Source organism: Pelophylax lessonae (genome assembly GCF_965119305.1).
Source record: "Pelophylax lessonae genome assembly, chromosome: 5".
In the NCBI taxonomy this organism is placed as follows: Eukaryota; Metazoa; Chordata; class Amphibia; order Anura; family Ranidae; genus Pelophylax; species Pelophylax lessonae.
In genome coordinates, this window is record NC_138772.1 from 497,647,367 (window position 1) to 497,669,647 (window position 22,281).

The 22,281-nt window shown below is 41.5% G+C and overlaps 1 protein-coding gene across 1 annotated transcript in view; it reads right to left on the reverse strand.

Moving 5' to 3' along the window:
- The window catches only part of NUDCD1 (NudC domain containing 1), a 366,332-nt gene that overhangs the window by 144,214 nt on the left and 199,837 nt on the right, over positions 1-22,281 (reverse strand). Inside the window, exon 6 of the mRNA XM_082259772.1 lies at positions 18,349-18,556. Within this exon, the coding sequence (XP_082115898.1) occupies positions 18,349-18,556 (208 nt within the window). The remainder of the gene's footprint in view (positions 1-18,348; positions 18,557-22,281) is intronic.

Sequence of the window (22,281 nt, forward strand, 5' to 3'; positions counted from 1 at the left end):
GGAATAGAAAATATGATCCAAAAAAAGTGTATGTATATCACACGTACACAACCACACTAGGCCCCAATTACTATTGTTTGTACCCCTAAAAGGCTAGATGAGGAGTAGGGGGGGTATGGAACAGGCAGCACCCTCAAATCTTCAGAAGTATGAGATGAACCCCAAAAACTTGGAAAGGTGGATCTCTCTCACACGTACCAACACAGACTATCCCCCAATTTAACTGATCCCCAAAGGTTTTTGATTAAATAGCGGAATAGAAAATATGATCCAAAAAAAGTGTATGTATATCACACGTACACAACCACACTAGGCCCCAATTACTATTGTTTGTACCCCTAAAAGGCTAGATGAGGAGTAGGGGGGGTATGGAACAGGCAGCACCCTCAAACCTTCAGAAGTATGAGATGAACCCCAACAACTTGGAAAGGTGGATCTCTCTCACACATACCAACACAGACTATCCCCCAATTTAACTGATCCCCAAAGGTTTTTGATTAAATAGCGGAATAGAAAATATGATCCAAAAAAAGTGTATGTATATCACACGTACACAACCACACTAGGCCCCAATTACTATTGTTTGTACCCCTAAAAGGCTAGATGAGGAGTAGGGGGAGTATGGAACAGGCAGCACCCTCAAACCTTCAGAAGTATGAGATGAACCCCAACAACTTGGAAAGGTGGATCTCTCTCACACGTACCAACACAGACTATCCCCCAATTTAACTGATCCCCAAAGGTTTTTGATTAAATAGCGGAATAGAAAATATGATCCAAAAAAAGTGTATGTATATCACACGTACACAACCACACTAGGCCCCAATTACTATTGTTTGTACCCCTAAAAGGCTAGATGAGGAGTGGGGGGGGTATGGAACAGGCAGCACCCTCAAACCTTCAGAAGTATGAGATGAACCCCAACAACTTGGAAAGGTGGATCTCTCTCACACGTACCAACACAGACTATCCCCCAATTTAACTGATCCCCAAAGGTTTTTGATTAAATAGCGGAATAGAAAATATGATCCAAAAAAAGTGTATGTATATCACACGTACACAACCACACTAGGCCCCAATTACTATTGTTTGTACCCCTAAAAGGCTAGGAGTAGGGGGAGTATGGAACAGGCAGCACCCTCAAACCTTCAGAAGTATGAGATGAACCCCAACAACTTGGAAAGGTGGATCTCTCTCACACGTACCAACACAGACTATCCCCCAATTTAACTGATCCCCAAAGGTTTTTGATTAAATAGCGGAATAGAAAATATGATCCAAAAAAAGTGTATGTATATCACACGTACACAACCACACTAGGCCCCAATTACTATTGTTTGTACCCCTAAAAGGCTAGGAGTAGGGGGGGTATGGAACAGGCAGCACCCTCAAACCTTCAGAAGTATGAGATGAACCCCAACAACTTGGAAAGGTGGATCTCTCTCACACGTACCAACACAGACTATCCCCCAATTTAACTGATCCCCAAAGGTTTTTGATTAAATAGCGGAATAGAAAATATGATCCAAAAAAAGTGTATGTATATCACACGTACACAACCACACTAGGCCCCAATTACTATTGTTTGTACCCCTAAAAGGCTAGATGAGGAGTAGGGGGGGTATGGAACAGGCAGCACCCTCAAATCTTCAGAAGTATGAGATGAACCCCAACAACTTGGAAAGGTGGATCTCTCTCACAAGTACCAACACAGACTATCCCCCAATTTAACTGATCCCCAAAGGTTTTTGATTAAATAGCGGAATAGAAAATATGATCCAAAAAAAGTGTATGTATATCACACGTACACAACCACACTAGGCCCCAATTACTATTGTTTGTACCCCTAAAAGGCTAGGAGTAGGGGGGGTATGGAACAGGCAGCACCCTCAAACCTTCAGAAGTATGAGATGAACCCCAACAACTTGGAAAGGTGGATCTCTCTCACACGTACCAACACAGACTATCCCCCAATTTAACTGATCCCCAAAGGTTTTTGATTAAATAGCGGAATAGAAAATATGATCCAAAAAAAGTGTATGTATATCACACGTACACAACCACACTAGGCCCCAATTACTATTGTTTGTACCCCTAAAAGGCTAGGAGTAGGGGGAGTATGGAACAGGCAGCACCCTCAAACCTTCAGAAGTATGAGATGAACCCCAACAACTTGGAAAGGTGGATCTCTCTCACACGTACCAACACAGACTATCCCCCAATTTAACTGATCCCCAAAGGTTTTTGATTAAATAGCGGAATAGAAAATATGATCCAAAAAAAGTGTATGTATATCACACGTACACAACCACACTAGGCCCCAATTACTATTGTTTGTACCCCTAAAAGGCTAGATGAGGAGTAGGGGGAGTATGGAACAGGCAGCACCCTCAAACCTTCAGAAGTATGAGATGAACCCCAACAACTTGGAAAGGTGGATCTCTCTCACACGTACCAACACAGACTATCCCCCAATTTAACTGATCCCCAAAGGTTTTTGATTAAATAGCGGAATAGAAAATATGATCCAAAAAAAGTGTATGTATATCACACGTACACAACCACACTAGGCCCCAATTACTATTGTTTGTACCCCTAAAAGGCTAGATGAGGAGTAGGGGGGGTATGGAACAGGCAGCACCCTCAAACCTTCAGAAGTATGAGATGAACCCCAACAACTTGGAAAGGTGGATCTCTCTCACACGTACCAACACAGACTATCCCCCAATTTAACTGATCCCCAAAGGTTTTTGATTAAATAGCGGAATAGAAAATATGATCCAAAAAAAGTGTATGTATATCACACGTACACAACCACACTGGGCCCCAATTACTATTGTTTGTACCCCTAAAAGGCTAGATGAGGAGTAGGGGGAGTATGGAACAGGCAGCACCCTCAAACCTTCAGAAGTATGAGATGAACCCCAACAACTTGGAAAGGTGGATCTCTCTCACACGTACCAACACAGACTATCCCCCAATTTAACTGATCCCCAAAGGTTTTTGATTAAATAGCGGAATAGAAAATATGATCCAAAAAAAGTGTATGTATATCACACGTACACAACCACACTGGGCCCCAATTACTATTGTTTGTACCCCTAAAAGGCTAGATGAGGAGTAGGGGGAGTATGGAACAGGCAGCACCCTCAAACCTTCAGAAGTATGAGATGAACCCCAACAACTTGGAAAGGTGGATCTCTCTCACACGTACCAACACAGACTATCCCCCAATTTAACTGATCCCCAAAGGTTTTTGATTAAATAGCGGAATAGAAAATATGATCCAAAAAAAGTGTATGTATATCACACGTACACAACCACACTAGGCCCCAATTACTATTGTTTGTACCCCTAAAAGGCTAGGAGTAGGGGGGGTATGGAACAGGCAGCACCCTCAAACCTTCAGAAGTATGAGATGAACCCCAACAACTTGGAAAGGTGGATCTCTCTCACACGTACCAACACAGACTATCCCCCAATTTAACTGATCCCCAAAGGTTTTTGATTAAATAGCGGAATAGAAAATATGATCCAAAAAAAGTGTATGTATATCACACGTACACAACCACACTGGGCCCCAATTACTATTGTTTGTACCCCTAAAAGGCTAGATGAGGAGTAGGGGGAGTATGGAACAGGCAGCACCCTCAAACCTTCAGAAGTATGAGATGAACCCCAACAACTTGGAAAGGTGGATCTCTCTCACACGTACCAACACAGACTATCCCCCAATTTAACTGATCCCCAAAGGTTTTTGATTAAATAGCGGAATAGAAAATATGATCCAAAAAAAGTGTATGTATATCACACGTACACAACCACACTAGGCCCCAATTACTATTGTTTGTACCCCTAAAAGGCTAGATGAGGAGTAGGGGGAGTATGGAACAGGCAGCACCCTCAAACCTTCAGAAGTATGAGATGAACCCCAACAACTTGGAAAGGTGGATCTCTCTCACACGTACCAACACAGACTATCCCCCAATTTAACTGATCCCCAAAGGTTTTTGATTAAATAGCGGAATAGAAAATATGATCCAAAAAAAGTGTATGTATATCACACGTACACAACCACACTAGGCCCCAATTACTATTGTTTGTACCCCTAAAAGGCTAGATGAGGAGTAGGGGGGGTATGGAACAGGCAGCACCCTCAAACCTTCAGAAGTATGAGATGAACCCCAACAACTTGGAAAGGTGGATCTCTCTCACACGTACCAACACAGACTATCCCCCAATTTAACTGATCCCCAAAGGTTTTTGATTAAATAGCGGAATAGAAAATATGATCCAAAAAAAGTGTATGTATATCACACGTACACAACCACACTAGGCCCCAATTACTATTGTTTGTACCCCTAAAAGGCTAGATGAGGAGTAGGGGGAGTATGGAACAGGCAGCACCCTCAAATCTTCAGAAGTATGAGATTGTGTTCACTGTACCCCACAAAGATTGAGTTCACTGCACCCCACAATGATTGTGTTCACTGCACCCCACAAAGATTGTGTTCACTGCACCTCACAAAGATTGTGTTCACTGTACCCCCCAAAGATTGTGTTCACTGCACCCCACAAAGATTCTGTTCACTGCACCCTAAAAGGATGTTGTTCACTGCACCCCACAAAGATTGTGTTCACTGCACCCTAAAAGGATGTTGTTCACTGCACCCCAAAAAGATTGTGTTCACTGTACCCCCCCAAAGATTGTGTTCACTGCACCCCACAAAGATTGTGTTCACTGCACCCCACAAAGATTGTGTTCACTGTACCCCCCAAAGATTGTGTTCACTGCACCCCAAAAATATTGTGTTCACTGTACCCCCCAAAGATTGTGTTCACTGCACCCCACAAAGATTCTGTTCACTGTACCCCACAAAGATTGTGTTCACTGCACCCCAAAAAGATTGTGTTCACTGTACCCCCCCAAAGATTGTGTTCACTGCACCCCACAAAGATTCTGTTCACTGCACCCCACAAAGGATTTTGTTCACTGCACCCCAAAAAGATTGTGTTCACTGCACCCCAAAAATGATTTTGATCACTGCACCCCAAAAAGGATGTTCACTGCACCCCAAAAATGATTTTGTTCACTCCACCCCAAAAAGATTGTGTTCACTGCACCCCACAAAGATTGTGTTCACTGCACCCCAAAAAGATTGTGTTCACTGTACCCCCCAAAGATTGTGTTCACTGCACCCCACAAAGATTCTGTTCACTGTACCCCACAAAGATTGTGTTCACTGCACCCCAAAAAGATTGTGTTCACTGCACCCCAAAAAGGATGTTGTTCACTGCACCCCAAAAAGGATGTTGTTCACTCCACCCCAAAAAGATTGTGTTCACTGCACCCCACAAAGATTGTGTTCACTGCACCCCAAAAAGATTGTGTTCACTGCACCCCAAAAATGATTTTGTTCACTGCACCCCAAAAAGGATTTTGTTCACTGCACCCCAAAAAGGATGTTGTTCACTGCACCCCAAAAAGGATTTTGTTCACTGCACCCCAAAAAGATTGTGTTCACTGCACCCCAAAAAGATTGTGTTCACTGCACCCCACAAAGGATTTTGTTCACTGCACCCCACAAAGATTGTGTTCACTGCACACCAAAAAGGATTGTGTTCACTGCACCCCAAAAAGATTTTGTTCACTGCACCCCAAAAAGATTGTGTTCACTGCAGCCCAAAAAGATTGTGTTCACTGCAGCCCAAAAAGATTGTGTTCACTGCAGCCCAAAAAGATTGTGTTCACTGCAGCCCAAAAAGATTGTGTTCACTGCAGCCCAAAAAGATTGTGTTCACTGCAGCTCACACACAGAAAAATGGATGTGGATCACTGACACCTGCCTATCTCCAATCCCACACCACACAGCAATATCGATTGTAGTTTGTAGAACACAGTTTCCCTAAAATTCAGCAGACTCTGTCCCTAACAGGATTGAGAAGAGATCGTAGATCAGGATTGAGTGCAGATTCACCCCACCCCCCACACAGCAATATCGATTGTAGTTTGTAGAAGACACTGACCCTATAATTCAGCAGACTCTATCCCTAAAATGCCTACAACTCGCCCTGCCTAAACACTCCGACCTGTCCCTCAATTCTATCCGGACACAAATGGTTTTTTCCTGCCTATCTTTCCCTAATCAGCAGCCAGCACGTTGATGTGTGCTCTGTCCCTGATATAAGCAGCATAATGACGCCGCTGCGGCTGCCTCGAACTTATAAAGACTTGGTCACATGCTTCAGACGGCCAATCACAGCTACTAAGACATTTGCAGGCATGGCTGGGATGGCTTAAGGCACACCAGTTAAACGATTGTTGATTGGCTGTTGAAAGCCCGCCATGAAAAGAGCGCCAAAGCATGCAAAACCCGGAAATAAAACGACCGAACACGGATTTTTACCCGAACATACAGTAAAGTGTCCGTGTCCGTGTTCGGGTACAAAAAATCCAATTATTCGGTACGAACACGAATAATACAGTCCGTGTTCGCTCAACACTACCCCTCAGTCTTGTATTTTTTGAAGGCCTTTCCTTTAGCATTAATATGCATTTTTATGTTGGAGTTTAGCTACCCAGGGTTTAGTTTTGCTCTTTTAAATGTATTTCCCTTTGGAATGCACTGGTCAATCCCTTTGTTAAGTATGCTCTTGAAGCACTCCCATTTTTCCTCCGTGTTCTTTGTTCCCAGCGTTCTATCCCATTTGATGTTTTCTAGCAGAGAGCGCAGTTTTGGGAAATTGGCTCTTTTGAAATTCAGTGTTCTTATATTGCCCCTGTGTTTCCTATTACTATAATTAATACTGAAACTAATTGACCTATGGTCACTGTTTCCTAAGTTGCCCCGTATTTCTATATCCGTGAGCAGGTCTGTATTGTTGGTAATCAGTAGGTCTAGTACCGCCTTGTTTCTTGTCGGTGCATTCACCATCTGACCCATGAAATTGTCCTGCAAAACATTTAGGAACTGCCGAGCCTTGGCTGAATGCGCGGTTCCTTCTGCCCAGACTATATCTGGATAATTAAAGTCCCCCATTATAATGACATTTCCCATCCTTGCTGCCAATCCTATCTGTAAAAGGAGGTCCGCCTCCCCCTCCTCCCTCTGGTTGGGGGGCCTATAGCATACGCCCAATATTACCTTCCCCACAGTGCCTTCCCTTTGAAGTTCTACCCATAGGGATTCTGCCTCGTCCATAGCACCATTATTAATATCATCCCTCATAAAAGGGACCATCTAAAAAGGTACCATCCTTTAGTCCTCCACTTTCGGATGGATCTGATTGCCAATCCCCTTGGATACAGAGATCTTATCCGGGACTGCAGCATAATCTTTCTCTTCTTTAAAAATATGTAGAACCTCTCCAACCAAGATCATCACCTCTAAGACACTGACAAAAAAAAAACAGGGGTACTTCTTGTATCGAGGGGTTATATAGAGGGGGACTTCCTGTCTTTTTGTATGCCAGTGTCCATTCACCTGTAGGCGGCAGTATAACCCCAATGGTTATGAAGATCAGGAACTGTGTCCTTCAATGAACGAAAGAGAAATACAGTTTTTTCAGAAGCTTTCTGTGTAAAGGAAATCTTCTGAATACTTTAGCATTAAAGAAAAGCACAAACTCGGCCATCAATCAGCACAAACCACTTCCACTTGCTTTCCTTACCTCCCTGCCAACAGCCAGAGTCTCCTGCAAATTGCCTGTGTAAAAGGTGGCATGCATGGAGAGCAGAGAACAGGACCTCAGAAAATAAAAGCAGCGGTAAGAGGCAATTATCACAGCTGGTTTGGCATTAAGCTTCTACAATTGCAAATTCCAGCTTGAATGTATTTTAAAAAAAAAATCTGAATCTTCACACTGTTAAATGACAAACTAGTGTGCTTAATATTTTATTTGGATGTTTTTTGTTTAGAACAATCATGTTTACTCTTAGACAAAAAAAGTACCCATGGCTGGGCAGTTTAAAAGAAACCATTTGCAGTGGATATTATGCATCGGAATATTCAAACTAAGCTAAGAATGATTTGTGTTTTCCCAGTTTTCATCTTTGCTTACAGCCTGTGTCAGCGGTGTTTGAGCTTGTGTCAATGGCAACAGTTAGGCCCCTTTCACATGGGGCGGATCCCCTTTGACTGATTCCACTTGCTCAGCGGGGATCCCCGCTGAGCAGGCGGATGACAGGTCCATCTCCGCTCACTGTGCAGAGATGGACCTGTCAGAGTTCCGCTCTCCTAAATGGGGAGATCGGATGAAAACGGACAGCCTGTCCATTTTCATCCGATCTGACCCGCTGGCGAACTTATTGATTGCCATCCGTCTGTTTCCAGCGTATTTTGTCGGATCGGATGCCAGGCAGGTGTCGGCGGACTTGTCGCTGACATCTGCCTCCTCACAGAGGAGAATGGATGGCCCGATCGGGTCCGCCTGAAATATAGATATGTGGACCCAGCCTAAGAGACACTTCTGAGGTTAGAACTGATTGACAGAAGAATTTGACCTGCAGTTGACAACCTTGTGATTTGAATTTTCCCTGCTTCAAGATTTTCCATTCATATGTATGGGAAGGCAAATCTAGCTTGAAGCAAATAAAATTCCAACAACACAGGCCCTTATATTGTCTGACACCCTAGTGGGAAGTTCGGGTTTAAAAAAAAAAGAAAAAAAGAAAATAAATAAATATACTCACCTAATTGGATTCATCTCTGCCCCTCCAGCGCTCACTGGAGCACCAGACTGTGGAGGGGACGGGATCGGCTGGCTCAGTCTCCCAGTGGCTCACTGAGAGGCTGAGCCAGCCAGCTGCCAGCCCAGGCTTCTGGGTGAATCTCCACTGTAAAGTCAGGATCGATCCAGCACCTGGACCACCTTGACTGACATAAGCGGACAGCGCACTTAAGCCTGCTGTCAGCTGAAAATAAGTCACAGGAGTGCAGGGCGAACTGCAATCCTGTTAACCATAGGACAAGGAGGGCCAAATCAGCTTTGGCTTTACTTCTCCTTTAAGCCTATCCATTAACACGTTTTTTTTTTTTTTTGTTTGTTTTGGGTTTAATACTGCTTTTTTTTTTAATACAACTTGGTATACAGTATTTTTACTGTCAGATATCGAACTTGAAAAATCTGAACCAGCAGATTGGTTGAGGCTCCCACCAAACCTGTGCATTGTGGTAAATTGCAGAAAAATGCTTGGTAGTTTGAGTTTTTTTCATTTAGAATGGCAACCCAACACACAACTGCAGTACAGTAATAATGCAAAACAGCCAGAGAAGATCTGAAGGGGGCCTGATGATTTAATATAAAAGCTACTAACATAAGAAAAAGTAAGAGTAAGGGAAAGAAAAATGAAGTAGGTAGATTTACAAATCTGCTTGACTTTCCTAGGGAAGTAAAAGCATGTTATAGGTAAATTAATTATTCTTATTTAGAAATAATCTCATTTAAAAAAAAAAAAAAAAAAAAAAAAAAAAAAACAAACATTTGTTTTTTTCTATTTTAAAGTGTAACCTAAAAAAACTGACAGGACTTCAAACGTCTGTTACAATATGGTCAAGCAGAGAGACTCTGCAGTAGATGGACATATAGTACTTACAGCCCTATATTTCAGTAATAACTCAGCAGAATCCACACCCACTGTTTCCTGGGCTCAGAGGCTCTGTAATTTCCCTCCTCAGTCCATAGAGGGTAATTTTTTCCCCCTGTGATTACCAAACATACAAGCTGCAGGTAGAGAAAGCTCCAATACAATGAAATGATTATATAACCCATGCAGTTATTGCTCTAACATACTATTTATTCTGCTGTACTACCACAGACTAAAAGCCAGTAAAGTCGAAATTAGAAAAAACGTGTGCTGTGGCTTTCTTCTGTTTTATAGAAATTTAGATAGAAATCACAGGGTTATTTAGAATGCATGTAGAACTTACTGAAAACCAGCATTTTCCCTTTAAATATATGGTTCTATGAAGAAGTAAAAAAAAAAAAAAAAATGCTTTGCCCAATTTAATATCTGATATTTCTGTCTGCTCACATCTACAATATGGCCGCCCCCTCCACCACCACCCATTATCCCAAGATGTAAAACAACACCCATTCCGCATGACATGTGGTCTTTAGCAGAGCTGTCAAAGTCTAAAGCGGTATTAAACCCAAAAGCAAACATATTGCAGCTTACCAAATCTTAAATGTGCATTTGTTTCTTTGTTTAAAGGCAAACAATAGGATACAACCCCTGTAAGATATTTATTTTTGCCATCTGTGTCCCATTGTGGATATTTCATTTCACTTCCTGTCCCAGAGCCAAACCGGAAGTGAGAGGAAATCCCTGTAAATTAAGGGAAATCCTGGGGACCTCCCCGCCCCCCAGGTCACCAGAACTAGTGCCCTCATTGGAAGATTTACCCTCTATTATTTTTCTGGGGACACCCCAAAATGTGGGATTTTCTGTTACTTTCACTTTTTTTTTTTGGGGGGGGGGGGGGGGAGAACCAGTGGGGTAATGCCATAATTTGCTAGTATGCATCGCATATTAGCACATTATGAAATGCTCACCTTGGAATGAAGCCCTCCTACTGTTACTGCTGAGAGACCTGACATGTTCCCCCAGTCTTTCTTCTGGGTTCGCGTGCTCTGGCTATGTGATCAGAGCCACAATGACGTCACTCCCATGCATGTACACGCATGTACACGGGAGCCCTAGGTTCCGGTACAACACTCTGAAGTTCCCGCAAGGTATGCCACAGCACATGCGCCAGTGATGTCACCGGCTGCATGCAGACTCAATATCTCCTATATGGTTGGTGCTCGTTTAGGAGATATTCATTTTACCTACAGGTAAGCCTTATTATAGGCTTATCTGTAGATAAAAATTACCAAGTGGGGTTTGTTACCGCTTTAAACATCATATGGGGCCCATTTATAAATTGTTCACTGTAATTATTCCTCATTTTTTGCCTAATATGTTTCTCTAATGGCATGCTCTATCTAGTGGCTATAGTGTGGTATTTTACTGATTGAGGCATTTTAGGAAAATAGCAAATTATGTTAACTAGACAAAGGTGAAGATTATAGGAAATAAAGGTATTAGGCAAAATACGTGATTATTTGAGACAGCCAAGTGAATGCTTTTTTTTAAGGCCCCTCAAAGACCAGCAGTTAAATAAAAAAAAATAAATAAAGTCTTTACAATGTTATAATATGCAAAAATATTGTAATTGAATATATAGATTAATGAATTTTGGTGTCTGCTACTGTGAATAGGTGCATTTAGCAGAACTGACGGTGTTTCTGCAAATGTAAAGACTTTCTATAAATACTGTACATTAGAGCTGCACGATTCTGGTAAAAATGATAATCACAATTTTTTTGCTTACAATCACGATTCTCAAAATCGTTTTTATTTTAAAGATATATATATATATATATATATATATATATATATATATATGTTTTTTTTTATTAACCATTTGAAATAAAGCTGTGACTAGGATTATTCCCCCCCCCCCCCCCCCCGTCATGGATTACCTCTGGGTACTGCCCACATCTGGGTGCTAATGGAGTAGAGAGGTCATCATATTTCATAGTTTTGGTAAATCTGATGTTAATTGTACAGAGATTGTACAGTCAGTTGGTAATTTGTATGGTGATGTAAGTGTTAGTAAACTCTGTATTTTCATTTTTACCTACAGGTAAGCCTACAATAAAGCTTACCCGTAGGTTAAATGAATATCTTTGAAATGTGCACTGTTTAGGAGATATTCTAGGGAGCAGCAGAGAGTGCCTTCACTGACACATGTGCTCTGAAAGATCATCATACCCGTGCCATTCTTTCTGAGCTCTGTGGCACGGCCGTGACGTATGTGCGGGAGTGACAATATCACAGCTCAGCCATTTAGGCAGCTGCAGCCCATGATGGAAGCCCGGGGGAAGATGGAAGCCTCTGCAGTGGTGACAGCACACCACAGGAGGGCTTTTTTTTAAGATAAGCCTTTCATAATATGCTAGTATGCAATGCATACTAGCACAGTATGTCTTTACCTTGCATGGTTTGTTTTGTTTAACCTTTACTACCACTTTAAAACACATCTGCTCATACTCCTCTTACCTTCTAAATCGTAAAATCAAAGATCTGATTTTTTTGTTAATATGGGGATCTGTTGGCAGGATTGTTAGATTCGGGATATTTGGTGATACGTAATGTAATACCTTCTCCACAGAGAGTATATGGGGATCTGTTAGAAGGATTGTCACATTGGGGATCTCTGCTCCCATGTAATTAATGCCTCCTCAATAGAGTATATATGGGATCTGTTGGAAGGATTGTCAGATTCAGGATCTTTGGTGATATGTAATATAATGCCTCCTTTACAGAGTTTATATGGGGATCTGTTGGAAGGGTTGTCAGATTTGGGATCTTTGCTCATGTGTAATATAATGCCTCCTCCAAAGAGTATACATGGGGATCTGTTGTAAGAACTGTCAGATTTTGGATCTTTGGTCATATGTAGTGGAATGCCTCCTCCACAGAGTTTATATGGGGATCTGTTGGAAGGATTGTCAGATTCAGGATCTATAGTGATATGTAATGGAATGCCTCCTCCACAGAGTTTATATGGGGATCTGTTGGAAGGATTGTCAGATTCAGGATCTATAGTGATATGTAATATAATGCCCCCTCCACAGAGTGTGGACGGGGATCTGTTCGGAAAGGATTGTCAGATTCAGAATCTATAGCGATATGTAATATAATGCCTCCTTCACAGAGTATATACGGGGGATCTGTTGGAAGGATTTCAGATTCAGGATCTATAGTGATATGTAATATAATGCCTCCTTCACAGAGTATATACGGGAGATCTGTTGGAAGGATTGTCCGATTCGGGAACTTTGGTGATATGTAAAGCCCATTCCCCGGAGTAGACTGGAGGAGTGCAGTCTCTGGTGCGCTTTGTCTGTGGTTTCCAGGCTAATCTGTGAACTTGTAGATTGGACAAACAGGAAGTGAAGCCCCCATAGTAATCACATGAGCTGTGAAGGAGTACCAAGCAGCAACAGCAGGGGGGTGATGGCAGCACACTTGAATGGTTTTAGTTAACAAGCTTTCCCAGGCTGAACACGTTTTCTATCCCCCGTGTACTGTTTGTGAAGTGAGGAGCTGTGCAGAGCCGACGCCTCCTGCAGCTCCACTCTCCTCTCACAGGCGGAGTGCATTTGATACCACTCCACCTGTGACAGGACGGAGCCGGAACTACACAGGAAGCATTGGCTCCGTTCTGTCAGCTCAGCTCTGACACAGACAGCTGCGATATCATCCGTGTGTCAACCAGACATCCCAAGTCTCTGGCATGTGGGCTGCAGCTGTCTGTGTCATAGACACATATAACACTGAGTGAGAATCGTCAACATTCGGGAGTGAGATCGTAGGGGGGGGTGAATTGAGATCGCTATTCTTATACGATTAATCGTGCATCTCTACTGTACATGTACAGATGCATGCAATATACCAAATGTGCTAAACTATTTTGAACTATTGTAAAAAAAAAAATAAAACACCAAATCTGATTACCACACTTTAGGCATAACTGTTCTACAGTTAACAGTTGCATTTAGGAAGAAAAAAAACAATCTCTGTGCAAATGTTTGCAGGAGAAATCAAAGCAATTGCTTTTGTAAACTTTTTTTGTATAACTTTTTATACAAAAAAAAAAATAGGTTAAACAATATTTATAATAATTTTTTACTGATTAGATCTTAGAGCCGGTTTACACTACTCGGACTTGGGACGCAACTTGTGTGCCCTCAAGTCGCCCCAAGTCTCTTGTCATTAAAAATTCAATGCAAATGAATGAGAGCCGTCTTAATATGCACTACTGAAGTTGCTCCGACTTCAGAAAAGGTTCCTGTACTACTTAAGGGCGACCTCCATCCGACTTGTGCCCATAGACTTCAATGGGAGTCGCCTCTAAGTCAGATCCTTATCTATTTTCAAGCGACTTGCTATCAGACTTTCCAGGAAGAAGAAAAAGATTACCCAGGCATTCCCCACAGACAAAGTCGCCTATCATTTAAGTCTCTAAGTCGGAGCTAAGAAGTCGCTCCTTCATGGGGCGACTGAGTCGGAGTAGTGTGAACCGGCTCTTAAAGTTAGAGTTATTTGAATCTTCTGCTATTCGGCTCTATTTTTTTCCCATCAACACTTTCTAATAAACATCTACAATAGATATAAAAAGTCTACACACCCCTGTTAAAATGTCAGGTTTCTGAGATGTAAAAAAATGAGACAAAAGATAAATAATTTCAGCACTTTTTCCACCTTAAATGTGACCTCAACTGTACAACTCAATTGAAAAACAAACTGAAATCTTTTTTTTTTTTTGGGGGGGGGGGGGGGGGGTAAAAATAAAAAAAACAAAAATAATGTAGTTGCATAAGTGTGCATACCCTCATAATTGGGGAGTAGCTGTGTTCAGAAATAAGCAGTCAAACACATGGTAAATAGGAGTCAGTTCACACATGCCATCATTTAAAGTGCCTCTGATTAACTCCAAACAAAGACAATGTAGATAAGGTCACAAGGTATATAACTGGATACTGTTTTGCATAGATGCAGTCACAGACAGATCCCAGAAAAGGTAGTTCTGTGTTCCCTCAAAATGTAAAGTAAAACACGACCACCCCGGATAACCAAGTAGCTTGTATGAGGATATTCTGCTGTTGGGCAGGGAAACCCTTACTGGTAAGTAGGGCGTCAGTTCCTGTAACACTGTCCAAGGTGTTCAAATGTATCCGGGGTAGAGCGCCGGCTGGAACGGCCGTGACCTCAGAGAGCTCCAGGGAGCACAGTATCCAGTTATATACCTCATCTACATTGTCTAGCCTGAATGGATCAAGGACCGTGATTCTAAATATCCCCCCACCTCCTTTATACATACCCCCCTCCCTTGTGTCTGGGGTGTGTTTTTGTGGCATTTTTCGGACAGCTGCTCCTTTTTGTCTGTCTTGCAGGCACAGGCATCTGCACCTATTGAATAGAAAACAGTGCCTTTGTGCACTATGCTACCAACACTGTTACATTGAATTGTTCAGCTATTACATAAACTCCTGAAGAAGCGCTAATCGCGCGAAACATGTAGAGTTTGTTTTTGACCGAATTCAATACCCAAATACCAAGCCTCCCTATTTCTACCGTCGATGGATTTGCTCACAAGCTTCATGCTACTTTATCAGGAATAGCCTTCGGGCTGCTCCACAACTTCCAGTCTGTATAGTTCCATTATGGTATATTTGGTCCATTTAGGTGGTTTTAGAGGCTATGGTTATTTAGGTTATATATGCCTTTTAAATCTGTGTATTTTGATTTGAATGTGATTGTTTTTTGATTTGTTTTTCATGTTCTGCACCTGTGGTGGTACACATACGCATATATGTTTTTTTAACGATTTCTTAATAAAATAATTTTATTTATACGACTTAACTGTCTGGTTGTCAGTGCCAATAAAGTCCATTCGTTCTTACTCCTATACATACTTTGATTAGGACGTGGCACGTATTAATTCAAGTGTCCACAGTGTCATCCTGTGTTGACACTATTTACCTTTTGATAAAGTCTGACAAAGCTCCTTCTCTTCTCCACTTAAAGAAGTAGGTTTTATGCTGCCTGTGTTCCTGTTGTTAAATGTTCCCCTTACTTCTTGGCTTGTGGACCACAAGCTGTAGCCTTTCCTATTCCACTCAATAGTAAAAATTTGGAAATTGGAGTCCCACCCTTGGGGAAAGCGCAGCATAGGAAGTAAAGTAAGCCAAATCAAGCAACAAAAATCATATTTACCCTTATCTGAGTAAAATAAATTGTACCAGGTTGGTTATCAGTGTTTAGCTCCTTTTACTTTTATTAAACTGAGTATACGTACTATGCCATGAAGTCCCTTCTTTCTTATATGATCGGTCTGTGTGGGGTCTGAGAGAAAGGCATTGGAGGAAGAATCTACCAGTTCCCTTAGGTGGACAGATTAACACACGAGCTGGGGCGACATTCCATCCATACTGGGACCCTGCGTACAGCATACCACTTGCCAAAGTTAGACCCCAAGGGGTCATCTGGTAAGTGTGTAGAATATCTGGTGGTGAATTTTCTCTCCTCTCACTATCTCGCCATAAGGAAGCACCTTTTTTTCCCACAGCACCGAGCACTTTAAAGTCACTGGATTAATAATTTTTGTTGTTTATATTGCATTTGCAATTTTGCACATAAGGACTGCCTTCATTATATGCACAAGTTGTCAACAAAAGGAAGCACTCCTTTACGAATACAGAGCACCCAAAGTTACTGTACTGTTTCTTGCTGCTGATATTGCATTTGCATTTTTGTACATGGACTGTCACTATTAACTCTGTTTATATGCATTTAATCTTCTATATATAGAGTTTATTCACTGTCACTTTTAATTACTGCGGCACTTGCACTGTGCACTGTCACTTTACTTTGAATTTGATATATTTATACCAGCAATATTATTTGTGTATGCACCAATTTTAGGTATTACTCTTAACCACTAACTTTGAGCGCTGTCTCCTCCTATTTTTGCATTATTCATTTTATGAAGTCCGTGCAAGTCGTGCCGAAGTCGCGGTGCACGCGACTTCACAGGTCGCCCCGAAAGTCGTGCCGCTTTAGTGTGAACTGGCACTTACTGCGCTTTATTTGTGTTTTTGTTAAAAATAAATTGAATGAAGGAACGAATGGAGCGAATGAAAAGCTTACAACATTAAACGCAATCAACTTTTTGTTCTTTACTGTATAGTCTGTTCATTAACATTTGTGGAAAAATGGGATTTTTGTACTTACCATAAAATCAATTTCAAGAGGGAACAGCCCCTCTTAACAGCAGCCTGCAAAACTTAGTGGTCAAAAGAAGCACCCGCAGATGCCAAAGTATCTACCTTATATAATTTTGTGAAAGTTTGCACCGACGACCAAGTGGCCGCCTTGCAAACTTGCGAAATTTGTGCCTGATGACCAAAGGCTCAAGAAGTACTCAGTGCCCGAGTATAAATGCGCCGTGAGAGGGAAAGGTGGAACCTGACCTTTAATGGAAAAGGCCTGAGTCACCGTCTGCCTGATCCATCTTGAGATGGTAGCAGAAGCGGCCAGGCCTTTCCTTGGTTCATCCGTAACCACAAAAAGCAAGTCTGACCTCCGAAAGGACTCAGTAGCTGCCAGATACACTTGAATCGCACAAACCAAATCCAAGGTATGCAAAGCAAATTCCCTGGGATAAGCCAGCTTGGGACACAAGGAAGGCAACAAAATGACCTCATTCAAATGGAAGTCAGAGACAACGATGGGCAGGAACGATGGACAGAGACAAAGAACCACTTTATCCCTATGGACCACTAAATAGGTACTGCGACAGGATAATGCCGCCAATTCCGATATCCTGCGGGCCGAGGTAATAGCCACCAAGAATGTCACCTTCTGGGATAACGTAGGCAATGGGAATCTCCCGAATATTCTCAAATGGAGGTTTCTGGAAAACTGAAAGAACTAAATTAAAATCCCATGGCGACAAAAGAGACTATGCAGGTGGAGCCGCATGTTGAACCCCCTGAATAAAAGTACAAACTAAAGAATGCGTGGCTAGGGGGTCGCTGAAAGAAGACTGCCAGATCAGACATCAGGCCCTTGATGGTACTCAAGGTCAACTTCTGATCAACGCCCTGTTGAAGAAAGGTTAAGATTCGGGCCACAGAAAAGGATCAAGTATGAGCGCCAATTGACTCACACCAAGAAATGTACTCTTTCCACGTACGATGGTATATCTTGCTGGAAGTGGACTTCCTCGCCTTCACCATAGTAAGCATCACTGATCCAGACAGACCTCTACCCCTCAGTACCTTGCTTTCAATAGCTAAGCCATTAAAACCAGTGACTGTAAAGCAGGATGGTAGATCAGCCCTTGGGACAACTGGTCTTCTCTTAGAGGAAGCCCCAAGGGAGGTATTTATGGCCACCAGACTGATTGGGAGATCCTCACCATTGATTCCCTGCAGAAATTGCGAAAAAAGCCTGAGCCGAGGATGATACTGGCCTTACCACGGTCCTTGGACGCCTGCCAGCAATTCAGCTTAAACCCCCCCCCCCCCCCCCCAATATGGTTTAGATTTGAACATTATTGCAAACATTTTCATCATCGGTAATATAAAAACCCCAAAGATCTGTATACTGGGTGGGGGTGCATCAGAATTAACAATTACATATAATTCAACCTAATGAAATAAAAGTAAAATGTAATGAGATACATTGCATCTGTCTCCAATACATCACAATTGCAATACCGTCTACTTTACCGTCTTTCATCTTTTAGAACCCAAGTGCTGCTTTCATGATCAATGACGGAATACAGTGGTCCTTTCAGGAACGGCTTCTGCTCTTTTAATGAGACAGTTATGTGAGTGGGAGCAAAGTGAATCTTGATGTCATCTTTGGTTGTGCCATCAGGTAGAGCAAATGTAAGGGTCACATCATCTGTAGTTTGCTGCCAGACATACAGGGGATCTATAAAACAATTTGAAGAGAGGACACATAAAGAGACAATAACTTTAACCCATAATACCCTCCTAAAAGGGAACATATAGTCTTTTCAATGATTCATTAAATATATGTATAACATGGATCAGCTCTATATAAAGAAATGCTATTACTCTGTGTTATTTATGTATAAAGATGTTTCTATGTATGGATTTTACTTATGCATGCAAGTACATGCATATTTGATCACTACATACCCAGGCCCTGATTTCTGCTTTGCAGTGTTAATCAGCAGACTGAGGTTTTATTCAGACAAAACCTTCCTTAAAAGTGGACCTCCATTCTAAATAATTACATCATTCTGATTCTCCCCCTAAAATAATGGACTTTGTTTTTAATTTTATTTTGGTTTCCTATGCTTTCATTCATACGCGGTCTAAGCAAAAATGACATCACCCTGCTCATTCAGTGTCAGGTATTCCAGGGGTTATCCGAGGCCTAGAAATGGAGCTGCAAGGGGGTATCATTAGAGGCCAGATGCAAGAACCTGGAAGGACATCTGGCCCCTGTTAATGTAGGAGAGGAAGATGGCCAGGCAGGACGTAGCGTGCAGCAGTGGATCTGTACAGAACAATGCTGGATTTGCTGGGCTGGTACGTTCCTTGAGCGCAACCCATTAAAAAAAATGTAAAAGGTGATGAAGAAAAAAAATAATTTGAAGCCAAAGGAGGTGGAAAGTTCCTCTTTAAGGCATCCTGCTTCCGCTGTGCTGTCTTATTAGTTAACCAATGATTTTGGCTTTTAATGGACAGTGACAGCCTACACAGTCACACAGCCAGCCACAGGGCTGCCGCTTTCCTTCCTACCCCTCTCCCCAGTCACAAGTGAAGGGTGTAGGTAGCAGCTTCATAAAAAGAGAAAGGGGAGAGAGGGCAGAGATTGGGAAAGAAAGAGGCTGCCCAGGGAGCTGTAAAAGACTGCTGGTAGCCGCTTAGAACTGTGGGGGGATGTAGTCACTATGACAGGTCCCTACAAGTCTCAGGAGGAGTTAAAAACGTTATGCAGTGTTTAATAGGCTGGAGCCACGAGGAGCAATATTTCCCCAGACACACTCCATAGAGTGTTTAACATACAAACTCTACTTGAGTCCTCCAACTTTTAAGCAGGGCCTGTGGATGCTCCCTGGTGATACAACATATTTATGGTCATTTCCCTGGACTTTGTGTCTCTCCTATGGCCAGCTACTCAGCTGCATTGATCATCAATATGTTGGGACATAGATACAGACAATACTCTTCTCTAACTTTAGTCTAATAGACAGTTTGCTATACAGTCCAGTTTGCTGCATAAACTCTTGAAGGTGGCAAAAACTTGGCTAGCTAGACATATCGAGATTGTTGCATGTGCTGTAGCATGGAATATTTAAACCCAGGCTGTTAATATGGAATGGAATCCATTTATGTGTTGTTGGTTTTAAAAAGAAATTGAATTTTATTTATTTTTTATAAATTGAATTTATTAATTGAATAAAATTAATTGTTACATTTTAAACAAATGTGTGGTACTTAGAACCTTTAAAGTCCCTGCTTTCTCTAGGTTTTGGTGTAGTCAATAGTAATGTTGATTTTGAATTGAAATACAAGTCATGCAATGGATGGGATTGGAGTAATCTTGAATGATCATTTTTGTAATTACTTGAATACGCATTTCAACTGTGGATTTTTAATTTTACGCCGTGACTTGGTCAATATTTCTGTTCTATTTCTCTTTTACCTTATGTAAAGCATTAACACACAATTAATAATTTTAACACATGAGAATGTTGTATTTTTCGTTTATAATAAATTATGCTATGTGGTTTAAGGAATTAAAGTTTAAAGCAGAGCTAATTTCTGCTGTGAGCGGGTGAACTTTTGACATAATGTGCAAGTATAGAAAATATACTTGTACATTTCGGCACACTTCCAGTACTGCTGAGTGAGCTTTCCTCCAGTAATAACAGGTCCCTCTACACTCCTCTTTGGCCATTGGACAGCCTCTGATGATGTAACTTGGTCCCTGGCACTTGGCTCTATTCTTGGCAATGAAATGTACATTCTGGGAAACAATAATGCATGTTATAGGTTTAGGGGGCAGGTCTTGCAGTTCTCTGTCGCTAAAAAGTTCTTGCAGTTCTCTGTTGCCTAAGATAGCTTAAACAAATAAAACACAACAAAAACATGCATTCACTGAGTGTGGTAGGACTGCGTTGGGTGGCTATTCCAGGGAAGTCATCACTGCAAAATGCCTTGTTTTCTACATGGCCTGTTAACACCACTGTGTTGTGGTGGTATGCACTGGAAAAAGTACAGCATGCACTACTTTTTTTCCACAGCAGTGTGAGCCAATCCACACCGTGGCAAATAGAACTTGATGAAATGTCACCGAGTGACATTTCAATAACTTTTTTTTTTTTTTTAATAAAGTGAACAGGGTAATGGTCAACAATTGGGGCATCAGCACATGCTGTCAACCTACTAAACACCAACCGCTGTGTTCTAATGCAGCCGTTTTTGTGAATGTACCCCAAATTTCATAAAAAGCTATTTATGTTTTTATCATTCGTTTTTTTAACATTTATGAACGGATTTGTGTTCATACGCTAATCAATTCATAGATTAGATCTGTGAAGTGAGTACAGTGCTAAGTCACCATTGTCCTCATTTCAGCTTTACACAATCAATTGAATGGCTTTGTTTCCAATAACGTTTATTGGCAAAATTTAAAGGATTACAGGCCCTACAATTCCAAACAGGTGGAAATAGCAATTGCTGGGGTTAAAAAGCAACACTTTCAGAAGAGATAGAAAATGAAAAAAAAGGAAGAAGAGGATTGTATAGTATAGTCTGTGAGACTAGAGGAATACTTATCGACTTAGGGTATTTCCTGAAAAATACAGTTGTGCTCATAAGTTTACATACCCTGGCAGAATTCATGATTTCTTGGCCATTTTTCCGAGAATATGAATGGACTACACAAAAACATTTCTTTCACTCATGGTTAGTGTTTTGCCGAAGCCATTTATTATCAATCAACTGTGTTTACTCTTTTTAAATCATAATGACAATAGACCCTGATCAAAAGTTTACATACCCTGGTGATTTTGGCCTGTTAACATGCACACAAATTGACACAAAGAGGTTTGAATGGCTATTAAAGGTAACCATCCTCACCTGTGATCTGTTTGTTTGTAATTAGTGTGGTGTATAAAAGGTCAATGAGTTTCTGGACTCCTGACAGACCCTGGCATATTTCATCCAGTGCTGCACTGACATTTCTGGATTCTGAGTCATGGAGAAAGCAAAAGAATTGTCAAAGGATCTGCGGGAAAAGGTAGTTGAACTATATAAAACAGGAAAGGGATATAAAAGATATCCACAGAATTGCGAATGCCAATCAGCAGTGTTTAAACTTTAATCAAGAAGTGGAAAATGAGGGGTTCTGTTTAAACCAAACCACGGTCAGGTAGACCAACTAAAATTTCAGCCACACTGCCAGGAAAATTGTTCGGGATGCAAAGAAAAACCCACAAATAACTTTAGGTGAAATACAGGACTCTGAAAACATGTGGTGTAGCTGTTTCAAGATGCACAATAAGGAGGCACTTGAAGAAAGATGAGCATAATGATCGAGTCGCCAGAAGAAAGCCATTACTATGCAAATACCACAAAGTATCCCGCTTACAATAGAAGCATAGAGACAAGCCTCAAACC